Source organism: Scardinius erythrophthalmus (assembly GCF_964197995.2).
Source record: "Scardinius erythrophthalmus genome assembly, chromosome: 19".
NCBI lineage: Eukaryota > Metazoa > Chordata > Actinopteri > Cypriniformes > Leuciscidae > Scardinius > Scardinius erythrophthalmus.
In genome coordinates, this window is record NC_138239.1 from 25,654,135 (window position 1) to 25,680,697 (window position 26,563).

Below are 26,563 nucleotides of genomic sequence, written 5' to 3' on the forward strand. Positions count from 1 at the left end.
TGCCACATAAAATACATAATTATAGTGCAGTAACAGACACAGAAACAAAAAAAAGTGCAGACAAAAGTGCATTTACTACCTATCACACCCACCCCATGTCCCGAATTTAGGAGATTCACCGGCAAAGGGACGAAAGAGTTTTTATACCTATTCAGGTATCTTTTCCTGTATTTAATTGGAATCCTATAGCGTCTACCTGATGGGAGCAGTTCCTACTCTGAGTACAGGATATGGTAGGGGTCCGCTATAATTTCCCTAGCCTGTTTAACTATGGTTTTCTCAAAGAAAATTTGGAGGGAGGGATGCTTCCTCACCCCATCATTTTAATTGCTATGTGAACCAGTCTATTTGTGATTTTTAACTTAGCTGATATGTTACCAAACCAAGCTATGATTCCGTAACGAAATACACTCTCTATCCCAGCATGATAAAATAACATCAATACCCTCTGTCCAACCCCAAACACCCTGAGTCACACCTTCGCAAGAAGTTGAGTTGCTGTTGGATACTAGTGCATACAGAACTCACATGGAAATTCCAAGACAAATTACAGTCAATACACCCTCAAATTTGTTAGAATGAACCTGTGTAATACAAATGTTATGGGCCATTAATGGAGTATGGTCCCCTAGATGTTCGGGATCAAAAATCATTTCTTCTGTTTTCTTAGTATTTACAATGAGATGATGGTCTTCACACCATTGTACAAACTTTTTAACCTCCAAACTATAGCCAGAAATGTCAGTGTCTGTATCCATTCGAAAACTTGACAATAAAAGTGCTGGGATGACTGCTTGTACAATCGTTTGTGTATAATGTAAACAGAATGGGACACCTGTATTGATGACTTTACACTCAGATAATGTCTGGTTCACTCGGACCTGCTGGGTCCTGTTGGTCAAAAATGAGTGATACCACCTGATGATGTATGGGTTAACAGACATTGGGTTAGTCTTTCCATTAACGCCATTATTTTGTTCGTTCAGACCGATTCGCTAACGCGCAGCAAAACGAGGGGGGATTTATCGCACGGACGAATCATATCCAACCATAACCAATCATAGCGTGATGAAGGTATTGCCTCCTCTCATGTGACTTTCCCCCATTCATTCTCAACTAACGCCCACCAAACCCAGCATACGCTTTAGGGGGTCTGTTAAAAGTCAATGGGCTCAGTGGAGGCAAGATTCACGGACTCCCACTGTAACTGCTGGTGTCGCAGTTGGACAGATTACTTTAGAAAAACAAGTGATTTATACACTTTGTAATATCACATTTTATAATATTTTTGTTGTTTTATCTTTGTAATATGGATTGTTTCTTATCCAATTTTTTTAAGGAGGCACTGCCTCCCTTGCCTCCCCACTGGTATAAGCATCATTGCTTCTTCACTGTGTAGTTTGCTAGAATGTGAATGAACTGGGCTGTCTAGTGGTTTGATGTGTTTCCAGTGCAGATGCAAGCGGGCGTGTCTGACAAATGACTCTATAAATGCAAGACCTGAAAAAAAAGTTTGCCATTGTAAAATCGAACATAATCCCAGCTGAACCAACCTGACCTAGAGATATTAAAACATGGAAAATACAGAGGTTTGAAATTAATTAATGTATTTATTTAGAGAGAAGATGATATGGTACACAGCATTTTTGAGGTAATTTGCTTCATCTGCATCAGTGCTGTTACATAATGCCCTCAAAACTCTGCCAGTGATTTCTCCATTAAAAGTTCTAAAAAGTTCAAAAACAACTTCACCATTTACTTTGAGCGTGATGTGTTGTGTGTGCAGATGGCGCATACTGGCAGGAAAGGCAGAGAAGTGATTCACACCATTGAATAACAGGTCTGCAGTACAGTTGGTGTGATGTCAGTGCAGTACGGTGCTTTTCAGTTACTGAGCACGAATGGCTGCTCTGACTTTACATGTTCAACATGGGGTATCATAATGGGATGTGAATATGTGAGCATGTTTTTTTTTTTTTTCATTTAGTACTTTTCCCAGAACACAAAAAAGTACAATTTACCCTGATCCTCTGATTCAAGTTTACACCCCCCTGCTCTTAAAGGGTTAGTTCACCCAAAAATTAAAGTTCTGTCATTAATTACTCACCCTCAAGACGTTCCAAACCCATAAGACTTTCGTACATCTTCGGAACTCAAATGAAGATCTTTGTTAATGAAATCTAAATGATTTCTGTCCCTGGCAAATGGTAAATATTCTGTTTCTGGCAGCTACGCAACTACTACTTTGACTCTTTAAAAAGTTCATAAAGAGTTTGTAAAACTAATCCATATGCGGTTTAATCCAAATTTTCTGAAGAGACATGATCGCTTTATATGATGAACATATTGAATTTAGGCTTTTATTCATCAACTTTAAAATCCCTTTAAAATTCTTAACATTTTTGTAGATTCTGCAAGGGTTTGAGCCTTTCAACTTTTTTTGAGTTAAAGTTTTGAGTGCTCTCTCTCTCTCTCTCTCTCTCTCTCTCTCTCTCTCTCTCTCTCTCTCTCTCTCTCTCTCTCACTCCATAGGCATATACAGTATATGTATTCTGATTTATTATTATCTTTTATGTGGGTGACCCTTCTTTGTTTGTCCCTGCAGTATGTCTCTTTGACCAAATTGCTCATCTGAGAACTTCACTACTTGCCAAAGCAAATGCAAATGAATACAGTGTCAGTGTGTTTTTATGTAGAACAGAGTCTCCTTGCATTTACTTGGATCTGGATGGTTTCACGTTGATTTATTTATCCCACATCATCTAGTTCAAGTCCATGTTTGTTTTTTTGGATCCTGTTGAAAGCACGAGAGGTCATTTGTCCGTCTTTACATGCTTTTTTTATTTTCAGAATGTAGAAAACAATATGTGAATAATGAAGTGACATGTAACTAAAATAGGGTGAGTGTGGATCCAATTCTCTATTGTGTAGTGCAGATACGTGGAGCGAGATGCCAGACCTCAGACATGCAATATGCACACAAACACACACTTCAACCTGTCGTCAGTGAGACTGCAACCAAGCAGTCGTTCAGTCACACCTTTTGAAACCCATCTCACGCTCCCCACATGAAAGACTCTGCAATGGCGCCACATGAAGAGCCGCCAGTCTTCCCAGCAGCTCCTCACATATATTAGCCATTAATTAGTTGGGCATGCGCCAGAAATATGTTTTCATACGAGGGCAACATCAAGGGGTGTTTTTGCCTGTCAACCGTTTAATTTCTTTCTTGTGTGTGTGATGCTGTTTTTCAGAGTATTTAAATCGATTTGCATTAGCTAGAGTTTGAAACTCTTCATTGGGAATGAGGTGACGTTTGCGATCGATTGGGTCAAAGTTGGGGTTGCTTGTGGGTATGAATATTATAATGCAGTCTCAACGATTTCACTGGATTGTTCTCCTTAACCCTCTTGTGCTTGACCGAAAAGAAATACATTGCTTCAAATCATTCAAGATTTATGACATTTTAAGTTGGAAATTTCATTTTCAGGTTTATGCTCAAAAAGTTAATAAATGGATCATAACTACTGCAGAAATCTAATTAAGTACCATAATATCCCCTAAAAATACAAAATATTGAATTAAAAAACATTATCAAACTTAAATATAGTACATTAATTTAATTGAAATAAAAAAAAGCTGAAAATTGAAATCATTTTTGACCGCCACAAGAAGAGCACCAGATGATTAAAGGAATAGTTCACCAAAACATGAAAAATCATGTACTTACCCTCATGACATTCCAATATCGAAATTGTCCTAGTTGTTATGTATTTTTTATATACTATTATAATATTTTTTTAAATAAATAAGTACATTTTTAAAAATGTACATTTGTATTTTCAATTTTTGTTTAAGTTTTTGTATAATTTTGGTATTTTTATTAGTTTTTGTTGTTTTATGAAATTCCTACTTGGCTTTAAATTATTTTTATTTCAGTTTTAGTTGTAGTAATTTTAGTGCTTTAACTTAAAAAATGAACTAAAAAATAATTAGTTAGGGGCCAAGACAGCATTTGTTTTTAAGTTTTTAATCTAATAATTCCTTTATTATTATTATTATTTTATTTATTTATTTATTTTTGCAGAAGGTTGCAGTGTACACAAATGTAAACGATATTTGAGAGTTACAACATTATAAGTGACGATTTTCAGCAAATGATTTAAATTTATGTATGCAAAGGTATTCATAATGTACATTATAATGCATTATATCTTTTCATGTATAATTGTAACCAAAGTAAAAATGTATTATAAAATTTGCAGATTCCTTGTTATTGATTGAATTCAAATTCCTGCCTAAATATACAGGGTTCCCTTGAGACCAACTAGAGTTGATTTAGAAAATATGTAGTTTAGAAGTACATCCTTAACAGTTCAAATTCACATTCATTATATGAAAACAATCAGCCTAGACATTGTTCAAAATCTCATGTGTTCCACAGAGGAAAGAAAGTCAGAGAGGAATGACGTGAAGATGAGTAAAGTATGACAGAGCTTTCATTTTTTGGGTGAACTTATCCCTTTAAGGGTGTTGGTGTATTAAACTATCATTTATTTAAACATCTAATGGCTTTTTTGACCCCGCAGCACAATCGATTTGGTTCATTTTTGGATGCGTTTTCTCCGTGTTAATAATTCATTCTGTTGTGAAATGTCCCTGAAATCACACACTGCGGTTTACCCCGTGTAAACAACGCTCATGCTGTCTATTTACGACTGTGTTTTGTTTGCTTTTCTCCTTCCGCTCATCTGTCCCGCAGAGCTCCAATCTAAAACCCTGTCAGAATCACCTGCTACCATCCTCTCCTCTCTCTTTCTTTTTAAGTTGCCGTGACTAGTTACGGACGAGAGATGGACTCGGTCCAGTTTCGGTTCTGCAGCGTATCGTCCCTACGGCAATCAGACCATCAGTCAGCAGCAGCCAAACACACACACACTCACTCAACGAAGCCCTTGTGCTTCTCCATGAGGGGTTTGATAGTGAACATCTGGAATCTGGTCGAAATCAGAACAACTTATTCAAGTCTGGTCTCACCAAATCATGAGTTAATTTAGATTTGCATAAACGTTTTTTTGGCAGGCCGCATCATTACTTTCTATACGGGAAGAAAAAGAGACAAATAGTCAAATTAACAAGAGAACTAATGATGAGAGGAGAATATTATCATTATGTCCTCACTCTGAGGTGAATTTTTTTTTTCATGTTTTCACACAGGTGACCTGCAACTGTTTCAGCATCAGTGATGGAGAGCTGCAGGATTTGGGGGTGGGGCTTTACCCCAGGTGAGTGACATGAGGGACATCCCAGCATGCTTTGCACTGAACATAGAACAATTGTGGACATTGTTAGTGCTACTTGCAAAGAAAAGCGTCACTGTTAATATTATCCATACTTAGCGTTAGTGATAAAAAGAAAATCCATAGTATAAAGAATATTAAAGGGGGGGTGAATTACTGTTTCATGCATACTGAGTTTTTTACACTGTTAAAGAGTTGGATTCCCATGCTAAACATGGTCAAAGTTTCAAAAGTTAAGTTGTACGTTTGAAGGACTATTTTAGTTCCAAAAATTGTCCTTCCGGTTTGTCACAAGTTTCGGAAAGTTTTTTTCGAGTATGGCTCTGTCTGACGTAAGAGAGGGCGGAATTTCCTTATATGGGTCCTAAGGGCACTTCTCCGGTAAGATCGCGGGCGCGCGCGCACTCATAAAACAGAGCAAGAGAGTGAAAGCAGTTCGCCATCAAAGCGCCCTGCCCGGCTTTTGGGAAGTCAGTGTCACCAAAGAAGTGTGTTTTTGGTTGCCAGGGCAAGACAACCCTGCACAGATTCCCAAAGAACCCGGCGTTAAGGCACCCGTGGATGGAGTTTGTTTTCCTGAGCATAAACGGAGTTGTGATAGACTGTTTGTTCCCTGCATTTCGACGATGATTGTTTTATAAACAAAGCCCAGATCGATGGATTTGCAGATCGTCTAATGCTTAAGGATCGAGCAGTCACAATGAAGGTTCGCGGTCGTGCGTTGGAACGGTGAGTAAAACTGTTGAACAAATGTCTCTGTGTGTTGTTAGCTCGGCGCGTTAGCACAGCTTTAGCTTCGCCCACACGGCCCGCCCCCAGCCGCTCGTTTTTTTCCGGAAAGACTCGGTACAGCCAATCTTTCAATTAAAAATATAATAAAACAAAATACTTTTTGGAGATATGAAGGATGCAATATTACTCTATAGGTACTCAAGATTAACAGGAGATTGAGTGAAAATGAGCATTTCACCCCCCCTTTAACTTTTCTTCTTTCTTTTTTATGTCAAACTAAACATTAAATTGCACTTAAAATGAATTGAAAGTATTGCATAATATTATTAATCATTAAAAGATTTAAAATATTAATATTTTTAAAAGATATAATGATATTACAGGTGAGGGACATGAGTGACATTCCAGAATGTTTTGCACTTAACATAGAACAATTGTGGAAATTATTAGTGTCACTATTATTATTATTCATACTTTGGGTTAGCCCCATCCATCAAATCCATCTAATCCATCAAAAAAGTATAAATTATTGCATAATATAAAAAATACTGACTTTTTTTTCTCCATCAAATTAAACATTTAATTGCACTTAAAAAGAATGAAAAGTATTACATACAATTATTAATAGTTAATATATACAAAATATTATTATATTTAAAATACGATGATATTACCCCAGATGAGTGACATAAGTGACATCCCAGCATGCTTTGCACTGAACATAGGAAAAAGTGTGGAAATTATTTGTGGTAATTGCTAAGAAAAGCATCATTACTAATCCTGTTCAAATTTAGGGTTAGTGTTGAATAAACCTTCATACAATTATTAATTATTAAGTGTTCTTTGAAATTGTTAATTATTACATAAAATGAAAAGTTATTACATATAATTTAAAATTAAATCACAAAAAAAAAAAAAAATTGGCCATCATTTCCACTACAACTAAACATTTTTTCCTCATGAATAAAGTTCTATTTTCTTTCCCAAAAGCTAGTGTACTTGTTTATTAAGGAGACATGAAATATGGCTTGAGATGAAATATGGAACGTGAACTTCCATACTTTAAGTTTTACTTTGTCTTAGTTTTACCCACAATGCTCTTGTGTCTCTGTCAGTTAGGCCACTGTTCTTATTTTCACGCCCAGCAGATTTGTGTGACAGAAAACATGTTCATATTATTAGCTCTGCAGTCACAAAGAGGGATTCTGACATGAGTTAGGATTACATACTACGATTGCTCTTTGCTACTGAACATGCCTCAGGGAAGCTCCCCTTCACACACACACACACGGAGGGGCTGAACCAAAAGCAGCACAAGGAACAAGAATAATTACACATAAACAGACATTCAGCTTTCAATGTGACTAAATTACAACTTGCCGAGACACATTGTGAGCCCTGAAATAGAGGGGATTTCCTCTGCAAATTGCTTTGTGCATATATGTAAGACTTGGATTGAATCCTCTGGGCTGAAATGCATCTCATAAGAACCACTGAAAATGCTGAAAAAACACATTTTAAAGCTTCCGAATGGAGAGTGACTTGTTTAGTATTGCTATTTTAAAAATGTGTGATGCTATATTGTATGCAATGCATGCAAAATCACCATAGATTTCACATTAGCTGTAGTACAACATACTTTATATTTAGCCTTCTGGTTGCTGCAGGAGTGTTCGATAGGTCTGTCTTACAAAAAAATGATAGGAACCGTCTCTGTGCTATCTTCGTCCTCCTCTCTCTCTCTTCTTTCTCTCTGTTTTCTGTTTGTAGAGGGGGATAGCAATTAAAATGTGACAGGCCAGTGTCAGTGCACTAGTGCCGTCACGCTCTGCCTTCTCCCTTTGAGGCGGTGACAGGGCCGAGACCTAGAGATGAACTGCTCTTAAATTACACTTTTATCAGTGCTGACGTCTTTCATAATTAATCTTCATGCTCACAATTGTCACCAATTGGCTTTTTTTTTCACCTACAGATGAGCTCTTGATGGGGTCATGATTGTACGGTGGAATTTCCCATTTCTAAAGGCCGATTAAAATACAGCTCAATTGTGTTTCTACAAAACGACATGGAATGACGTTCAAAAAGCATTTACTTTCTGTAATGTGGCATATTTCAGATGAAATAGAAGATTCGCTATGACACAATGTAGAGCATGGCTTGATTTTATCCACTAGGAATTGGTTGGTTCATTAAATTATAGGCAAGCAAGCATTCTTTTTCTAAATCCATATTAAGCTTTTTTGTATTAAACTGTGGCTTTTTATTTATATTGGGTGTTTTTGCCTTTTATTATGATAGGATAGTATGTAGACAGGAAACGAGAGGGGGATGGGATCGGGAAAGGTCTGCGAGGTGGGATTCGAACTCGGGTCGCCTGAAACGCAACTGCACTATATGTCGGTGCTGCCCACGAGGCTATTGACGCCAACAACTTTGGCTTTTTATGCTACAGAAATGAATGATGCGTCAAGTTGTGAGGTGATCAAATGAAATATTTTTCCTCTATTTTCAATTGTTTTACTTTAATGAAAGGTTAGATATTTGTGAATTTTTTTAATAAACATTTAATGCACAGCCTTCTTCACACAATGTGTGTGGCCCTGTTTACACCTGGTATTATCTCTTTTGTCCACTTTTGATCACTTCAATCCTGATTTCTTTGAGGGGAAGGTCTATATGCGGGTAAACGTATGGGCTTTTTCAGATCTTTCGATCTAATGGACGAAATAAACTCATGCAATTTACATATGAATGAGAAGTAGATGACTGAAAACATAAGGAGAGCAGCAGCATTCATCTAGGCGGAAGAACACGCTGTGAGTGTTAGAAATCAGGAATGGTGAGCGAACATTGTGCTTGGTACATTTGTCATCTTCAAACCAATCTTGAGTCTTTAGACAACAAACTTTAAATCCCGTCTTTTGTGGTTGCTCTTTTTTTACAGTCTATGGTTCGAATCATTCAACCTCATGAACATTTACACTACGAAAGCAATCCGGTCGAATACGCATTCAACTACCTCTGGAAGTGGTCGAAAGTGGAAAAACTCAAAACGTTTTAGAACCCGTTTACACCTGTATTTAGCGTCATCCACATGTGATCCGATCGACCAAAACACATCTTAAAACCAGGTGTAAACAGGGCCTGTGTGTATAGATTGTAGTTGTAGAGGACTGGCAATATTTAGGTAGCACTAAGCTACCAATATTTATTTTCTCTACTTGGTTGAACAATGAACAGCATGCACAACAGTGTGACATGCACTGTCAGTTTCTCTGCTTCCTAATGCGAGAGCATATTGTGGTGTGTTTAAGTCCTCAGCCGTGGCGTCTCCAGTGTAACACTGGTTCTCTGGCTGGATGTGAACCAGCGGTTTTCTGCTAATCCCTGTGGTTGTGTCTGGAGCTCGCTGGAGGATTTGTGCTGTCAGACGTCCTCCATGGCCAGGACTCCATGCTGACACTCGCGGCCCCGTCTGGGCACTGTTACCAGTGGAAGAGAGTGTATCCATAGTGCCCAAATTAAGCTCCAGTAAACCTGTGGCCGGCAGTCTGTTATGCTGTGGCCTGACAAAACCCAGCAGCAGAAATCCATAAAGATTTACAGGCGCTCTACCGCATGCAGCGCTGTCATCCGTGAACAAGGAAAGTTTGTGACGATTTGTTTCCCACCTTAACACCCCATTCAGGCCTTGGAAATAGTGAGGGATAATTGGGTGTTTCTTCAGCTACGGGCACTTTTATGTCCCAGGAGTTTATTATAAAATAATAGAAACTGTTAAAACTAACTAGATAACTTTATTTGCATTCTGTTTGCTAAATGAAGGGCACAATAAAACCAGTGCATTGTAGATTTTATTGTTACTTTTTACTGATTTTCAATCTTAACCTTTTAAAATATTTTCAAATATTTATTTTATTATTTGTACGATGCATTCACAATTCATCATAAAAAAATAATAAAGGAATAATAAAACCGAGATGCACCATCGGTGCTCGGGCCCTAAATATTTGTAAATAATAATAAAAATATGCATTACATTTTAAAAAATAGTCTAATAAAGCTTTCTGTATTTATTGTATGAAATAAAATAAAATAAAAATAGCAAAATCATTAAAAGGTATTTTGTACTTGAGATATGAGACATTTAATGTGTGAGGAAAACTTCAAGGGAAAAATGTATGTAATTTTATTGTGCATCATTTCCAACAACCTGTAATTTTGTCAAATCATGCAGAAAGTTAGAACATTTATTCATTTAAGTTATTATAAATTTGTATATTTGTTTAAAATGTTCAATTTAGGATACATAAAATGCTTAGCGAGATAAGGGAAAAATGTTTCAAATGTAATTTCCACCACAAAATGTTATTAAACATATTATTTGAATTGTGATTTTAATGACACTGGGGTGTAAAATACATTTTAGAAAAATATAAATAGATAGCAAAGCGTATATAAACACTGTTAGTAGCCATATGAAACTAGTTTGAGTGTGTTTTAAGAGAGTTTATAAAAGTCCACACGCAGGGCCAAAAGTAGTTAGCTCTAAGTGGGTGTTGTTGACATCATATCCTTGTATCAGTTGCGTCAGTCTCCGCTGTTCTGAAAATGCAGTAAATTGAGCTGTATTCAGGTGTGAGGGTGTTCCAGGATCAGCGTTCTTTTCTGTTCCGCCATAGTTAATGACTACCTTCAGCACTGTTATTTGGAAACATTAATAAATGACCGCAGCGGATTGCTATTCGCCTTGTCTGTTGATGTTTGGGGCTGCTTAGCAATACCCAGGTATTATGTTTTGTTCGCAGCAGAGGGAAGAAGATGAGAGGAAATCATCCCATTGTCCTCCATATTCTTTCATTACCCTGCTCTGTTCTCCAGTATTTCATTTTTTCACTCGTCTTCTGTTTACTGAGCACGGTGCTTAGGGCTACAAGCACAGACTTGCTTTAATGAGATATATTTTCTTTCGTCATTACTTAGAAACCACATGTAAAGATTGAGTTTAGGCCCTTGTGTATGTAAGTGAGGAGCGTCGGGCTCTTAGGGGCTGTTTATGGGTGAATAATCAAAAGCACAGATTAAAGGAGGATCATAAAAGAGAGTTTCACTCAGGTTAAATGGTCTGCTTTGAGCTTAATGTCTTGTGTGTGTGCAGACAACAGCTTAGCTAACAGCTATTTTCTGACAGCATTGATAAGCTCAAATCTGGTCACATTTTATTGATATGGCTTAAAGAAGGCATATCCTGGAAATAAGATTTTCTTTGCTCTTTTAAAATAAAATAGTTCAATCTGCTTTGCAAGCAAATGCAACACAAGCCTCCACCCAGAGCATTTATGGGAACTAAGCTGCAACAGTTGAAATCACAATTAGAAATCACAAACATAAGCACATTAACATATGACCACTCTATATATTTATACTATAGGGCTGTCAATAGATTATTTTTTTAAGGACGATTAACTGTGCCGTTTTTGTGCGATTAATTGCACACTTATCGTGAAATTAAGCATACACCATTTATATTGTTTAACCCGTTCATTTTGTCATCATTCTTCATTTTGTCATCAGTCTTTCCAAAAAGGACACTTGGAGACTCCAAAAGGACACCAAATAACTAAATGACATAAGGAGTCCATATAATTCATAAAGTTATGCACACCAAAGCACCCATAAAAAAAAAATAAAGAAAATTACAGAAAAAAAATGGGTGATAAATCTTTTTTGACTAACGTTATAAGTGAAATTATAATTTATTGTGGTTCTGTATAAAAATAAAAAAGCCCATTATTTAATGAAAGAAAATGAATCACACATATATATATTTTTTTTAATTTGCTTTATTTTAATTTTACCTGCCATTTTTTAACACTCTTTCTTGAATTTAAATGAACTTCTTTCTTATTTTTTTTAATACATTTTAGGATGTGAAAATCTTAATGCAAATGCAAATAAGCCCTCATTTGATTCTACTTTTGATTTAATTTAATTTAGTTGGCAGTGAATTAACACTATCCTGTAAATGAAAAGCACTGGCGTGTGAAGCTTAATCATCAGAGCTCAGAGGGTGTGGCCTATTGCCAAGGCCATTTCATTGGCTAATAATGATAATCCAATAATTTATGTTGGATTATCATGGAAGATTGCATTATTATGTTCTTTCCAGAAAAGCAATCTAGCGAGAAGAAGAGCAAAATGTGTTTTAAAGATAAAATGTCTTCAGATATATCTAGAACCAGGCTCCCTGTGTGGGCCATTAAACTGGCACGGCTTCCATATTCAACATCCATGGGAAACATTTCGCGTCTATGAATATGAGCCTTTGGGATTACAGTGAACAAACACAACCAGAAAGGCAGATGCCGAAATTGCTGTTTAGATATAAGCTATGAAGTGTTCAGATCGGATGTGAGGCCAAGGCAGAATCAAGGCTTCAGACAAAGTTGTCGACGTCTCAGAGAAATGATAATGACGCAGAAAGGTTGTCCCGTGAGAGCGAGGCTCGTCTGTTTACCGTCGGCTGGGTGGGCCGACTCTAAGCCTGCTTTATACTGCTGTTCTTAGGCGATGTTGAATCTTCCCCAGACCATGACAAACACAAGTAATTTGTTTTTTGAATGACTTCCGATGCAGCCAGGAAGAGCAGGACGGCATTCTTGTCTACATATAAAGGATAATCGTGCTTTCGTGCTTGATTTTTATAATTGCTGTGTTTGTTCTGTTATGCTTGTTTGAATGTAAATACATGCATTCATCTCGCTATCTCCTAAAATCTCACCACAAGGGAGTACTAGCCGACACAAAGACTTCAAACATGGTTTACACATACACACTGAATACGTATCTTGCATTTTGGATTAGCCGGTCACTTTAATTAGTCGTTAAATTAATATTTTAGCCACATGACATTTACTGACTCTCATGTCGTTTTGAACCTTTATGTTATAATTTGAGGTTTTCAATCAGAGCTTTGGCTCTCTAAATTATGACTAATAAGACTTTAACTCCCCTTTTTGGAGCTTGGAACTATAAATCATTCTACATCTTCGGAAAATGTCTATAAAATATCTACTTTTATATTCCACAGAGGAAAGAGTGAGAATTGGTCCTTAAACTAAAGTGTTACCATATACAGAATACAGTATATATATATATATATATATATATATATATATATATATATAATATATATATATATATATATATATATATATATAAAATTCTTTTACTTCAATGAAAGGTTAGATTTTTGCACTTTTTTAAAATCAAAAGGATTAACAATGCAGATTTATTTTTTACAGCCATCTTTGATCATATTTACCAAATTCTGACCAGCACTGTGTGTGTGTGTGTGTGTGTGTGTGTCTATATATATATATATAATATATATATATATATAGACACACACACACACACACACACAGTGCTGGTCAGAATTTGGTAAATATGATCAAAGATGGCTGTAAAAAATAAATCTGCATTGTTAATCCTTTTGATTTTAAAAAAGTGCAAAAATCTAACCTTTCATGTGTGTGTGTGTGTGTGTGTGTGTCTATATATATATATATAATATATATATATATATAGACACACACACACACACACACACAGTGCTGGTCAGAATTTGGTAAATATGATCAAAGATGGCTGTAAAAAATAAATCTGCATTGTTAATCCTTTTGATTTTAAAAAAGTGCAAAAATCTAACCTTTCATTGAAGTAAAAGAATTGAAAGTGGGAAAAAAAAAATACATTATGAAATAAATGTTTTTCTCCAAAACACGTTGGGAACAACTGTTTGCCCTCTTTTATTAAATACTTGAAACGTCCTTTTCTCAAGATAAGAGCTCTGAGTGTTCTCCTATAATGCCTGATGAGTTTGGAGAACACCTGACAGGAGATCAGAGACCATTCCTCCATACAGAATCTCTCCAGATCCTTCAGATTCCCAGATCCATGTTGGCGCTTCTTCTCTTCAGTTCAGCCCACTCATTTTCTATAGGGTTCAGGTCAGGGACTGAGACGGTCATGGCAGAAGCTTCATTTTGTGCTCAGTGACCCATTTTTGTGTTGATTTTGATGTTTGTCTTTGGATCACTGTCCTGTTGGAAGATCCAAACATGGGCCGTTATAAGATTTCTAGCACAGGCCGTCAGGTTTTGATTTTTTATCTGTTGGTATTTGATCAAATCCATGATGCCATGTATATGAACAAGATGTCCAGGACCTCTGGCAGAAAATTAGCCAAAAAAAGCTTCTTTTTTTTTTTTCTTTTTTTTTTTCATCTAACCATAGAACCCGTCCCGTTTGAAGTTCCAGTTCAAACGTTCTATGGACAGACGAAACAAAAAAAAGAGCTTTTTGGTAGCAAACACTTAATATGGGTTTGGTTCATACAGGGATAAAAAAGTACCCCTTGTGTAAAATGAAATACTCTGCTGTATCGTTAATGCTGTGGGCCTAATTCTCTGCCAGAGGTCCTGGACATCTTGTTCATATACATGGCATCATGGATTCGATTAAATACCAACAGATAAAAAATCAAAACCTGACAGCCTGTGCTAGAAATCTTATAATGGCCCATGTTTGGATCTTCCAACAGGACAGTGATCCAAAAACAAACATCAAAATCAACACAAAAAAGGGTCACTGAGCACAAAACCAAGCATCTGCAATAGCCATCCCAGTCCCTGACCTGAACCCTATAGAAAATGAGTGGGCTGAACTGAAGAGAAGAAGCGCCAACATGGATCTGGGAATCTGAAGGATCTGGAGAGATTCTGTATGGAGGAATGGTCTCTGATCTCCTGTCAGGTGTTCTCCAAACTCATCAGGCATTATAGGAGAACACTCAGAGCTGTTATCCTGGAAAAAGGACGTTGCAAAAAGTATTTAATAAAAGGGGGCAAACAATTGTTCCCAACGTGGTTTGGAGAATTTTTTTTTTTCATAATGTGATTTCCCCCCCACTTTCAATTCTTTTACTTCAATGAAAGGTTAGATGCTTGCATTTGTTTTTTAAATAAAATATCAAAAGGATAAACAATGCAGATGTATTTTTTACAGCCAACTTTGATCATATTTACCAAGGGGGCAAATAATTCTGACCAGCACTGTATATATACCTTCATATTGTCAGTTATGTTCTGTCTTGTATTCATTGTTCACTATTTGTTTGCTCATTTTCCTTTTGACCTAATTTTCCCCATGTGTTTTATTAGTTCATTCCATTCACCTATGTCATGTTAATCGCCTTGTTAATTATCTGGTTTGCTCCTTTGTTTGACTGTGCATTCATACCCTCAGTGAGCTTCTGTTTGATGTTACTACCTGGAAATAATCGTTGTCTGTTTATTGGATACCACTTAATCCTGATCATTCTGAATCCACCAGCCATCAGGTGTGACACATTTACATTTACATTTATTCATTTAGCAGATGCTTTTATCCAATGCGACTTACAAATGAGAACAATAAATGAGATCCTTCCCAGTTTAATCTAACACAGTACGTGTTTTTTTTGTTTTTGTTTTTTATAAAGATAAAAGATATAGAATAGAAGATAGTGTTAGTGCAAGTGACACATATATGATTATATTTACTAATATTTGTTAATATTATTGGTTGGATGCATTTTTGAAAATTCAATGTCAGCATCCAAAAAGGTCACTAAGGTCATCGGCAGTGATGATCTCACCTCTCACGCAGCCAGCGAGGGTCTTGAGACGATCATCAGTGTCACATCAGTGTCATTTCTTTGCTGTCATTCTCGCCTTGTCACTTTCGGTTTTCTAACCGCCGGAAAGACAGCAGTTACATCATATCGCATTCAAGAAGACAAATGTCCCGCTGGCAAACATGTCAGCTTTCTTGTTTTCTGTGTCTACTGACTGCAAGCAACTTGTTTCTTTAGTTAATTAATTAGTGATGACTGATTTATGTTCCATTATTTAGCAGTTACTGCCCTTGTGCATTATTTATTTAGATTCAAGAGAAAGTGAGAATGGAGACTATGAGGGATTTGCAGTTTGATTTAAGTGTTAAATGAGGACAAACAATACAAAAAAAAAAAAAAAAATCTGTCATTTAGAGAGAAAAAACAGGATTTTTGATGAGTTTGTACAAGTTTTCCTGTGTGTTTTGACAGGCTGAATGAACTAAATTCACCCCCTTTGGGTCTTATTTGTCAAATCAGCATAGATTTATGCATACAACAGACAAACAATACAAAAACAAAAGTTAGTTAAATCATATATAAATATACAATTATATATAAAATATTTATATACATTTAAATAGGTCATGTGATTATTTAAAAATATAATATAATTGTATTACTGCTTTCTAGTAGTATTTCGAACCTTCAATGCTAGTCTGTTACTAGTCGAAGGCCTGGGAAATAGTGAGTTGTGCTTACACATGGTTCAAGCGTTCCTGGTTTGACCTGGTTTTGTGTTTGTCTGAACCAGCATGTCTCTGCTGAACCACGACTGCCAACCGAACTGTGTCATGATCTTCGAGGGCAAGAGACTCACGCTGCGAGCTGTTAAGGTCATCAGACCCTGTGAGGAGGTACCAGTACATCCATACACACTCACATACACCTTATTTCCCGCTCTCCTTGTCCTTTTTTTTGCTTTTCTTTTTCACTCTTTCTCACTCTCATACACCTTATTTCCCACTCGCCTTGTCTTTTTCGAAATGACATTTAAATTTATGGGGCCCAAGAGAAAATGATATGGATGGGTCTCAGCTGTCACAGGGCCCAAGAAAACATTGCCAATATTTTTTGGGGAAAAAAGTTTTTTATTTATTTAGTTATTTTAATTAATTATTTAGTTATTTCTGCAACACTAAATGGAATTGCAAAGATAGTTCCACTCAAAGTTATTGTTATTTGGGTAGTTTTTTTTTATATTATTATTATTATTATTTCTATTTCTATTTTTCATTTGTCCTTTCAATTTAGTTAAATGTTTGTACGTTCTCTAATATCATTAGCTTATTTTAATAATTATTAAAATATTATTATTATTTGCTCATTTTAGTATTTTCATTGTTTAGTAGTTACTTGTTAATTGTCATTTTTATTTTATTTTTAATTGTTTTTATTTTATTAAGTCCCTCTGTAATGAAATCAAGCTTTTAATGTTGTTTATATGTCTGTGTGGTGTTTTTAATATGATTTAAGACAAACCATGTACAAAGTCAACACCATTGCTGAGTATATAAAACGTACTTGGTTACCTAATGTAACCTCGGTTCTCTCTAGAAGAGGGAACGAGTATTGCGTAAGTTGCTTGCGCTACGGGTAAAGTCATCTTTTCTCGAGATATAAAGCCAAAAAATTATCCTTAATTTTGTATTTATTGTCAACGCAGTGCAGCAGCAAGCAGACCTAGAGCAAGCTATCTAGCGTGTTCATTGGCTGCCCTGCGGCAACTGCAGCAGCCTACCACTGAGCCTTCCGTGACGTCGCACCCTCACGCGTCACAGCCCGCCAGAATGGGTGTGGCTTAGCGTATAAAAGGAAGGGCTCGGGGGCTGCTTACCTGGTTGCGTAAGTTGCTTACGCTACGGGAACCCCTTGTCAACGCCGTGCGCGCCCAGCATCCACTACATAAGTCCCAGGGGAAAGCCCGGGGGACACAGATAAGTGGGAATGAGACGGCCAACAGAGTGGGCCAGCACATGTACATAAGCACACAGCAGGGGATACAGAGCGGCGCAGCCGGTCCGTACTGAAAATGTATCGACCCTTATAGTGCAGCTCAACCAGGAGAGCTAAATCAAGTGAAAATAGCCTGCACACGAACAATCTGGGCAGAACATACACACGACTTAGACTAACAAAAGTGTAGCCTGCAAGGCGGGAACTTCCAGGTTATAAAACCTAACAAATGTAGAGGGGGAGGCCCAGCCTGCCGCCATACAAATGTCATGAATAGAAATCCCGCTGGACCAAGCCCACGACGAGGCAATGCCTCTGGTGGAATGAGCCCTGATGCCCAAAGGGCACTGCAGGTCCTTAGACGCATAAGCTGCCGCAATAGCGTCCACTATCCACCTGGACAGCCTGTGTTTCGAGGCGGCGAGACGCTTGGTGCGCCCACCAAACGAAAAACAAAGAGCTGCTCCGAGCACCTGAAGGCGGCGGAGCGCGTGATGTAAATTCTCAGCGCTCTGACAGGGCAGAGGAGGTTACCGTCGACCTCGCTGCCGGATGCCGGTAAAGCCGAGAAAGAAATGACCTGTGCTCTGAAAGGAGTGCCGATCACCTTGGGGACATAACCATGTCTCGGTTTGAGAATGACTTTAGAGTCATTGGGTCTGAACTCGAGATACGCGGCGTTAACGGACAACGCGTGTAAGTCACAAAACGGCGTTTGTGTGCAGGCGAGCGAGTTGTGCAACTGACTCGTTGGCTGCGGCATACACTTCTGCAGTAGCCTTTTTTAAGGGGACTGACAGAGCGGGGCGTTTTGATGGCGGTCCGGCCGCGGCGGGACTCAACCATCTTCTCCTCCTTGCGGCTACTAGGAGGACTTCGCGGGCTCAGGTTTCAACGCGATCTTAGGCTGGGGTCCCCGGGGCCGCCCTGTCGTCGCTGCGAAGACGGAGGCTGAGATGAGCGCTGTGTAGAGCTTTGTGCAGGAGGCTGAGCTTGAGAGCGGCCTGCAGCTGAGCTCGAGCGACGGGGCAGGAAGAGATTCATGGCCTGCGTAGCTTTCTGCACCTCTGAAAAGCGATCAACAATCCCGCTTACCGCTGGGCCGAAGAGACCGGTGGGGGAGAGCGGGGTGTTGAGGAACACGGCTCGCTCAGATTCACCCATGTCGGCGACCATCAGCCAAAGGTGTCTCTCCGTGACTTAAATCCGTGACGACAGTCTGGTCCGGGCCTTTCTCATCCATTTCGCGGAGGAGATCGGCCTGGAGGATTTGCAGAACTGCCATCGAATGCAGGGCGGAAGCAGCCTGTCCGGCTCAGACGCTCCGAGACGCTGAGCTCCGAGAGCTCAGCGTGGAGCTCTGGCAAGAAGGGTGGTGACCTAGAGGCAGGCGCTTGGCGGTGGCTAGGTAAGAAGCACCCGTCGAGCCTGTTGGGCGCGGGCGCCTTCGGCGGTGACCACTCGAGGCCTAGTTGGTCGACAGCCTTGGTGAGGAGGCGAAGAAGTTCCGCGTCCACGCTGGAGCGGGCCCGGCCAGACTCCTGGGTCGAAGAGGAGGCGGAGCGGTGCGATCCGGACCACTCTTCACTGTCCGAGGCCAGGAGGGCCTGTCGCCGATGGCATCTCCGTCCGCATCCTCCCCTGAGGTGACGGCAGTGAGGGCGGGAGCCGGCATCTGCGTGTCGGGGAAGGGAGGCGGGGAAGGGGAGAGCGAGGTTCAAGGGATGGGTTCCGACAAGCACTTGAGGGGCGCATCGGGCTCCGGTGGCCTCTGTGAGTGGCGCTTCTTGCCCGGCCCGCCAGAGACAGGCAGAGTGACAGATTCGGCGTCGAACAAGGCAAGTCGAGCCCGCAGGGTCGACATTGTCAGTTCTTCGCAGTGGACGCAGCCTCCCGAAGACAGAGCGAGGGCTGCGTGGTCTCGTCCCAGGTCTCTGTCGCTGAGCGGGGCTCTGCAAGAGCCACAGGAAATGCAAGGCATTTTGGAACAAACGCCTCGTGCTCTTTTAGAGAAGTGTGTAGCAGCGGCGAACACACACAGAGAAAAAGCACAATAGGAAACTGTCGCCGGATAGCGCAGCAGGCGCGGATGGCTGAAGGCGGCGAAGATAACCGGCTTCCTCAGACGCTGTCCTTGGCTTGCTATTCGCTTGCTTCGACGGCGGCGGCTTCTCTCAGAGTCCAGCAATGCGTAGAGCTTCGCTGAAGAGATGAATATCAGGTAAGCAGCCCCCGAGCCCTTCCCTTTATACGCTAAGCCACCCCCATTCTGGCGGGCTGTGATGCGTGAGGGTGCGACGTCACGCAAGGCTCAGTGGTAGGCTGCTGCAGTTGCCGCAGGGCAGCCAATGAACACACTAAATAGCTTGCTCTAGGTCTGCTTGCTGCTGCACTGCGTTGACAATAAATACAAAATTAAGGATAATTTTTTGGCTTCATATCTCGAGAAAAGATTACTTTACCCGTAGCGTAAGCAACTTGCGCAATACGAGAGAACCTCTCATAAGAGAACTGCAGTTAACCAAAGACAGTCTCAAAAACAGAGTTTGAAATCGCTGGTGTTTCTGACATCACAAAGTAAGTAATTTTAAGGCATGAAGATTTTTTTCAAGGAAAAAACATTTTAAATATGTAATTTGATCAAAGGTGAGTTTTAAGGGATACAATTATTGACTACAGGGGGACTTTAAAATGTATTTTTCCAGTAATGTTAAATTTTTTTTTTTTTACTTCAGTTAATAAAAATGTTTTCATTCAGTTTCCCGCCCCATACTCACTCCATTGAGCCAGAACCTCTCAGATAAACAAAGTAATATTTTCATAGTGTCATGGAACCACAGTGTTTTACTTTTCAGCCCACAAATAGCAGTTGTCTATTCATTTTAAACCGGGACAGGAGAAAGTATTTTAACTTCCAAAAAATTATACACATCACACCACATTTTCTCAGTTGCAGGCACTTAACGGAGCCCATGCCAGATTAACTTCACCCTAATTCAGTCATCCCAAGAATAAATCTACAAGCAACATCCTACATATACATTTACTGCATTTAGAAGACACCCTCATCCAGAGCGTCCTGCAGAACTCTTTAACAATCACTCCCGACTAATCAGAACTCATTTAAACCTATTTACCTGACCGCACACATCCATCACACAACCAGCCAGAATAACTAGTAGAAAGCCAAGATAATCATATACATTAACACCTGAATCCATTTGGCTGATCTGTGGCGGGATGTGGTATTTTAGCATTGGCCCCGTTCGACACGCTCGGCAAACTCTTATTATTCGTCCGTTCTGTTTATTTCTGCTCCGAAAGTTTAGATATCCCCAAGTAAATCAGGCAGTCATGCTTAATTTCCCTCTGACAGTGGGAGGAAATGTCGAGAGAGCAAAAGCGAACTGGAATGAAATTACCAGCAAGCTCTCTGTACACAGGAAGTAATGAGAATTCACAGTATAGGTGTACGATATACGATGGCAGAATACACGAGTGCTCATCGTCCCACAGACACTGTTTACACACACACAAACACACACTCATTCGCACGGCACGATTATAATTCATACACCCACACACATCTGCACACTGTACACACGCCACTGTTTGCCCATAAGGGTCGTACTCATTTTGGATCGGTTTTTCGTTTTCTCCTCTTCCTGTTTCTGTTGCCTTCGCTATTTACCCATCTTTTCTAGTTTTATGTACTCTACTCTTTCTATCGGTCTCGTTTTCTCTCTCTCCGCTTCACTCAATAACTCATTCATTGGAATAACTGTTTTCAATTATCTCCCACTCTCTATATTTGACCTCCCCAAGAGAGGTTGGAAATGGAAAAGCTTTATGCATACTGTTCAGTATATGCTGTCATGCATACTTTTTCTTTTCTTTTCTATTCTTTTCTTTTCTCTTCTTTTATTTTAGATAACAGGTGAAACAATATGCAGCATGCTACGTTATTGTCACATGACCCTACTACATAACATTGCATATTTAATTTAGTAAGTTGTGTTCAGCTATTATCTTGGAAATAATGATGTGGTTATTACATATGTCATCCAATTTTAGGGAATAAGGTCTTTTTGAAATTCCAATCAAATGAGTCAAGATGGTGATGTAAAGAGTGAAAATCATGGTTGACGTTGCTTCTGATTCATTTGTCACGTTAGATCGATGCGATGATACATTTTTATATATATTTTAAAATATGCAACAAAATGGCCAAAATATATTGCTAATATAGATTTACATAAATGCAATGTAACAGAACACAAGACATAACATAACACAATTTGGTCAGATTTTTTATTTTTTTTTCTGTCTGGGTAAGTGGATGTTCAAGCACATTGCATTGTGGGATACAGTATTCTATGCAGCTTTCTGTGGTTTTATACTGCACATTTTAAGTAAGTGATACACTGTAAAAAAACACATTATCATGATTTGTCATCACTTTTTTTTTTTGTCAAATCAACTTATGTTCAGATAACATAATATTTTGAGTTTCTGTTGATTAAACCAATCTCCTTCATTGTATTGACTCAATTTTTTTAATTTCAATGAACTCAAAATTGTAAGGCAACCAGTTATTTTAATAATTAACAATATTTTTTTTACAGTGTATGACTCCACTTAAAGGGATAGTTCACCCAAAAATTTAAATTCTGTCATAATTTACTCTCCCTCAAGTTGTTCCAAACCTGTATGATTTCCTTTCTTCTGCTAAACACAAAAGAAGATATTTTAAAGAAGGTTGGTAATTAAACAGTTGCTGGTCCCCATTGACATCCATAGTATTTTTTTTTTTCCTACTATGGAAGTCAATGGGGTCCATCAGTCGTTTGGTTACCAACTTTCTTCAGAATATCTTCTTTTGTGTTCAGCAGAAGAAAGAAAGTCATACAGGTTTGGAACAACTTGAGGGAGAGTAAATGATGACAGAATTTTCATTTTTGGGTGAACTATCCCTTTAATAACAATAATATTAAAATTGATGCAATGCAGAATAAATAGAAAGTGATATATGGATATGTGACTCTGTAGGCAGAGTATGCAGTATTCAGAATAATTTCATGCTGTAGACAAAAATAACAGATAGTATGCAACTCCAAACATACCCGTAATGTACTTATAGAAAGAGGTAAAGAGCTGTTATGTGAAGAGTTCTTTCTCAAACCTCTGGAAGTCATCAGAAAACACTATCATTGTTCAGATTCTCTCGAGACAGCTATCACATTAGATGAGGAGAACTCTTAAAACATTTAATTCCTCGTAATTTAGCATCAATTCAAGCTTTTCCAATCTGATTTTCTTTATGTCCGCTCTCAACAACCTGGAAGATTTCACTTAATGGCTGAACACATAAACACAAACAATGCACATTAAAGCAAAGCAAAGACAGGTTTTCTTTTCATTTACATCCCTCAGAATTGGAAAGTTAGGATACCATATGTGTTTTTCATGTTAGCTCAGCGGGCAGACTTCTCATTATTTAAGACTAAACTGCCATAAAACATTGGCTATGTTCCCTAGTGAGCAGCATCTGTGTCTGCTGTCTACATAGGCAACTACTTTCTAAGGCTCCTTGTAAGTGCCCTTTTTTGTTTGAAACACCCTTCATAGGAAACTCACAGTTTTTTTCTGCATATTTTTTTATTCTATACCTTTTTTTTTACCCAATTAAATATATAAATAATTCATTTGATGCAGTGCATGTATACAATATACTGCGGATTTACTTTTGCAAAGGTCCCTTTAGTTTAGGGGCTCCGTAATATACTGGCATTCTAAAGTTTGGGCTCAGTAATTTATTTATTTTTTGGATGGAAAATAATACTTTTATTTAGCAAAAATGCATTAAATGTATCAAATTGACAGTTAAAAATTCTGTTTAAAATCTTACTTTTTTTATATATTAGAATGATTTCGGTAGGATCATGTGACATTGAAGACTGAAGTAATGATGCTAAAAATTTCAGCATTGCATCACAGAAATAAATTGCAGTTTAAAATATTTTAAAATAGAAAAGTTATTTAAAATTGTCATAATATTACTGTTTTTACTGTATTATTTATCCAATTAATAACGAAATTGGGCAGCATAAGACAATTTTTTCAACAAGAAAAATGATCGACCACAAACTTTTGTATGTTATGTGCAAATATGACATAAAATGTATTTCTAATTCGATTCCATTCATCTTGAATGAACATTTTTGACTGATTTCATGAATGCATGAATAACCATCTCAATCTCTCCCTCTTTTTAGCTGACCATAAGCTACACCGATGTCCTCGCACCCAGCAAAGAGAGACGTTCCCGATTACAGGAGCAATACCACTTCTTGTGTCAGTGCGCTCGCTGTACCACTGAGGACAAGGTGAGCCGTGTGAACGTCCCCTCAGATCTATCTTCCCTTCCCTGATCTTTCTTATCCACCCTTTATCCTCATTTTTCTATTTCTTTCACTTTCACCCCATCACTCCTGGAAAAGGCTTCTCCCCGCCTCATTGTGTCCTGGCGGGATCACTATCTATCATCCCTGTTCTCCTCCATGTTCTCCTCCATGTTCTCTTTTCCTCGCTCTTTTGCTTTGTGTCTGTCCCACTCAGCACTCGAAAGCATCTGATGATGTGTCAAGTCTGTCAGACCCGGTCCTAGACCATCGCCGGTCTCTCCGCACTGCCCCGGGGAACCTGTCCTCAGCAGGCCCTGTCATCCGTGATCATCACTGCGATGACAGGAGCATGTCAAGAATAAAGCTTTGGATGGCATGCATGAGAGCGGACGAATGAATGCTAAAGATGGAGCGAGGAGAGATGGGAATTTAAAGGTGAACTGTGTAATTTTTGGGATGTTAAAGTACTTTTTTTCTTACTTAACACCTATAAGTAAGCCATTTTATATGTTAATTCCCAGAAAATTGTAAGCACTGTATTTTTCCACGTCCATTCGGTGGAAAAATACAGTTCTATTTCTTTACCAATTTGTTCCTAAAATAGCCTGTGTTCACATACTATCCATCCAAAATAATATGCAAGATTAGAGTTAACGCATCCCAAAGAAGGTGCTGGGGGTTTGCAGGTATTTTTGAGGGAAAAAAGGGCTGTCAAAGTTGATTTAAATATGCATTTTTAAAACATTGTAAGCAAATTTATTGTTGTTGTTATTCTTTTTGATATTCTGCTTTCTTAAGAATTTTTTTCCCTAAAGATTGAGGGCCCTATCTTGCACCCAGCGCAATTGACTTTGTACACTGACGCATGTTTCATTCCTATTTTGCACCCGCGCAAAGCGCGCTTTTCCCTCCACAGAAGCACGTCGCTAAACTAGGGAATGAACTTGCGCTCCCTGGGCGGTTCAGCGCAAAAAAGGAGGCGTGTTCCGGCGCAAACGTTCCTTCAGGCTATTTTGCAGGTTTATAAAACAATTGCGCAACTAACCAGGAAAAAATAGTTTAAAGTCAGTGGCGCGTTGCGCATGTTATTCATATGCTATTTTAAGGGCGCATGCTTGGCCATAATCAATGTAGCGTGTGCACAACGCGCATACACTTTGATTCTCTCATCTACACAGAAGCAGCAGTTTTCATTTTTGCAAATCATACATTATTATGATAGATAGATAGATAGATAGATAGATAGATAGATAGATAGATAGATAGATAGATAGATAGATAGATAGATAGATAGATAGATAGATAGATAGATAGATAGATAGATAGATAGATAGATAGATAGATAGATAGATAGATAGATAGATAGATAGATAGATAGATAGATAGATAGATAGATAGATAGACAGAACAGACAGACAGACAGACAGACAGACAGACAGACAGACAGACAGACAGACAGACAGACAGACAGACAGACAGACAGACAGACAGACAGACAGACAGACAGACAGACAGACAGACAGACAGACAGACAGACAGACAGATAGATAGATAGATAGATAGATAGATAGATAGATAGATAGATAGATAGATAGATAGATAGATAGACAATTTATTATAAAAGCATACATCTAGCTTACACATTTACCCAAATTATCATACGCCTTTTTAACCGAAGTTAATTTGGGTGTGTTTCTCCATCCCCAACGTCCCTGACGAGAGCGTTGCTCTCCTCGGCTGTGAACCGCTCCTGGCGCGCGCCTGGCAAATCCGCCGTTATAATGGGAATCCGCTTTAGAAAAAGCGCGTCTGCTCTTAAAGGGAATGTGAGATGACGCTCTGATTGGTTTATTTCACGTTACGCCCAAACCACACCTATGAATAATGAAGCTGCTTCAGACCAACCCATTTTAGATTTGCGCCGGGCGCAAGAGTCATTTATCCGCCGGTATAATAGCAACAGCGCCAAGACCCGCCCACAAAGTTACTTGCGCTTTGCGCTTTGACACTTGCGTTTCAGATCGTTAAAATAGGGCCCTGACTATTTTATTCAGGTTATTTTCTGCAGAAATTACACACTTCACCTTTAAAAGAATGGTTCACCCAAAAATTTAAAGTCTGTCATTATTTGTTCCAAACATGGGTGATTTCCTTTTCTTCTGCTATTGAAGCTTACGCCACAGAATAAAAAAAGGTCACTACGACTTCTTATCTCAATTCTGACTTTTTTTTTATCACAATTGCGAGTTTATATATCACAATGCTGATAAAAAAAGTCAGACTTATAGTCTTAACAATGGCACGCACTGTATAAAGGTCCTAAAGGTCACAATTTCTCACAAATCTTAAAAGCTGTTTTATAGAGTTTTTGTCTGCTGAAAGTTTTTTTTTTCGGAAAGACGTTTCGTCAGCTGAACAACCTGTATGTTCTTAACCCTTAAATGCATGAATGT

At 38.6% G+C, this 26,563-nt stretch overlaps 1 protein-coding gene across 2 annotated transcripts in view; it reads left to right on the top strand.

The window, feature by feature from the left end:
* Positions 1–26,563, top strand: part of smyd3 (SET and MYND domain containing 3) — a 195,882-nt gene that overhangs the window by 137,549 nt on the left and 31,770 nt on the right. For both annotated transcript variants that reach the window (XM_081347483.1, XM_081347484.1), the window contains exons 6-8: positions 5,218–5,285; positions 16,505–16,607; positions 23,982–24,092. In XM_081347483.1, the coding sequence (XP_081203609.1) occupies positions 5,218–5,285; positions 16,505–16,607; positions 23,982–24,092 (282 nt within the window). The remainder of the gene's footprint in view (positions 1–5,217; positions 5,286–16,504; positions 16,608–23,981; positions 24,093–26,563) is intronic.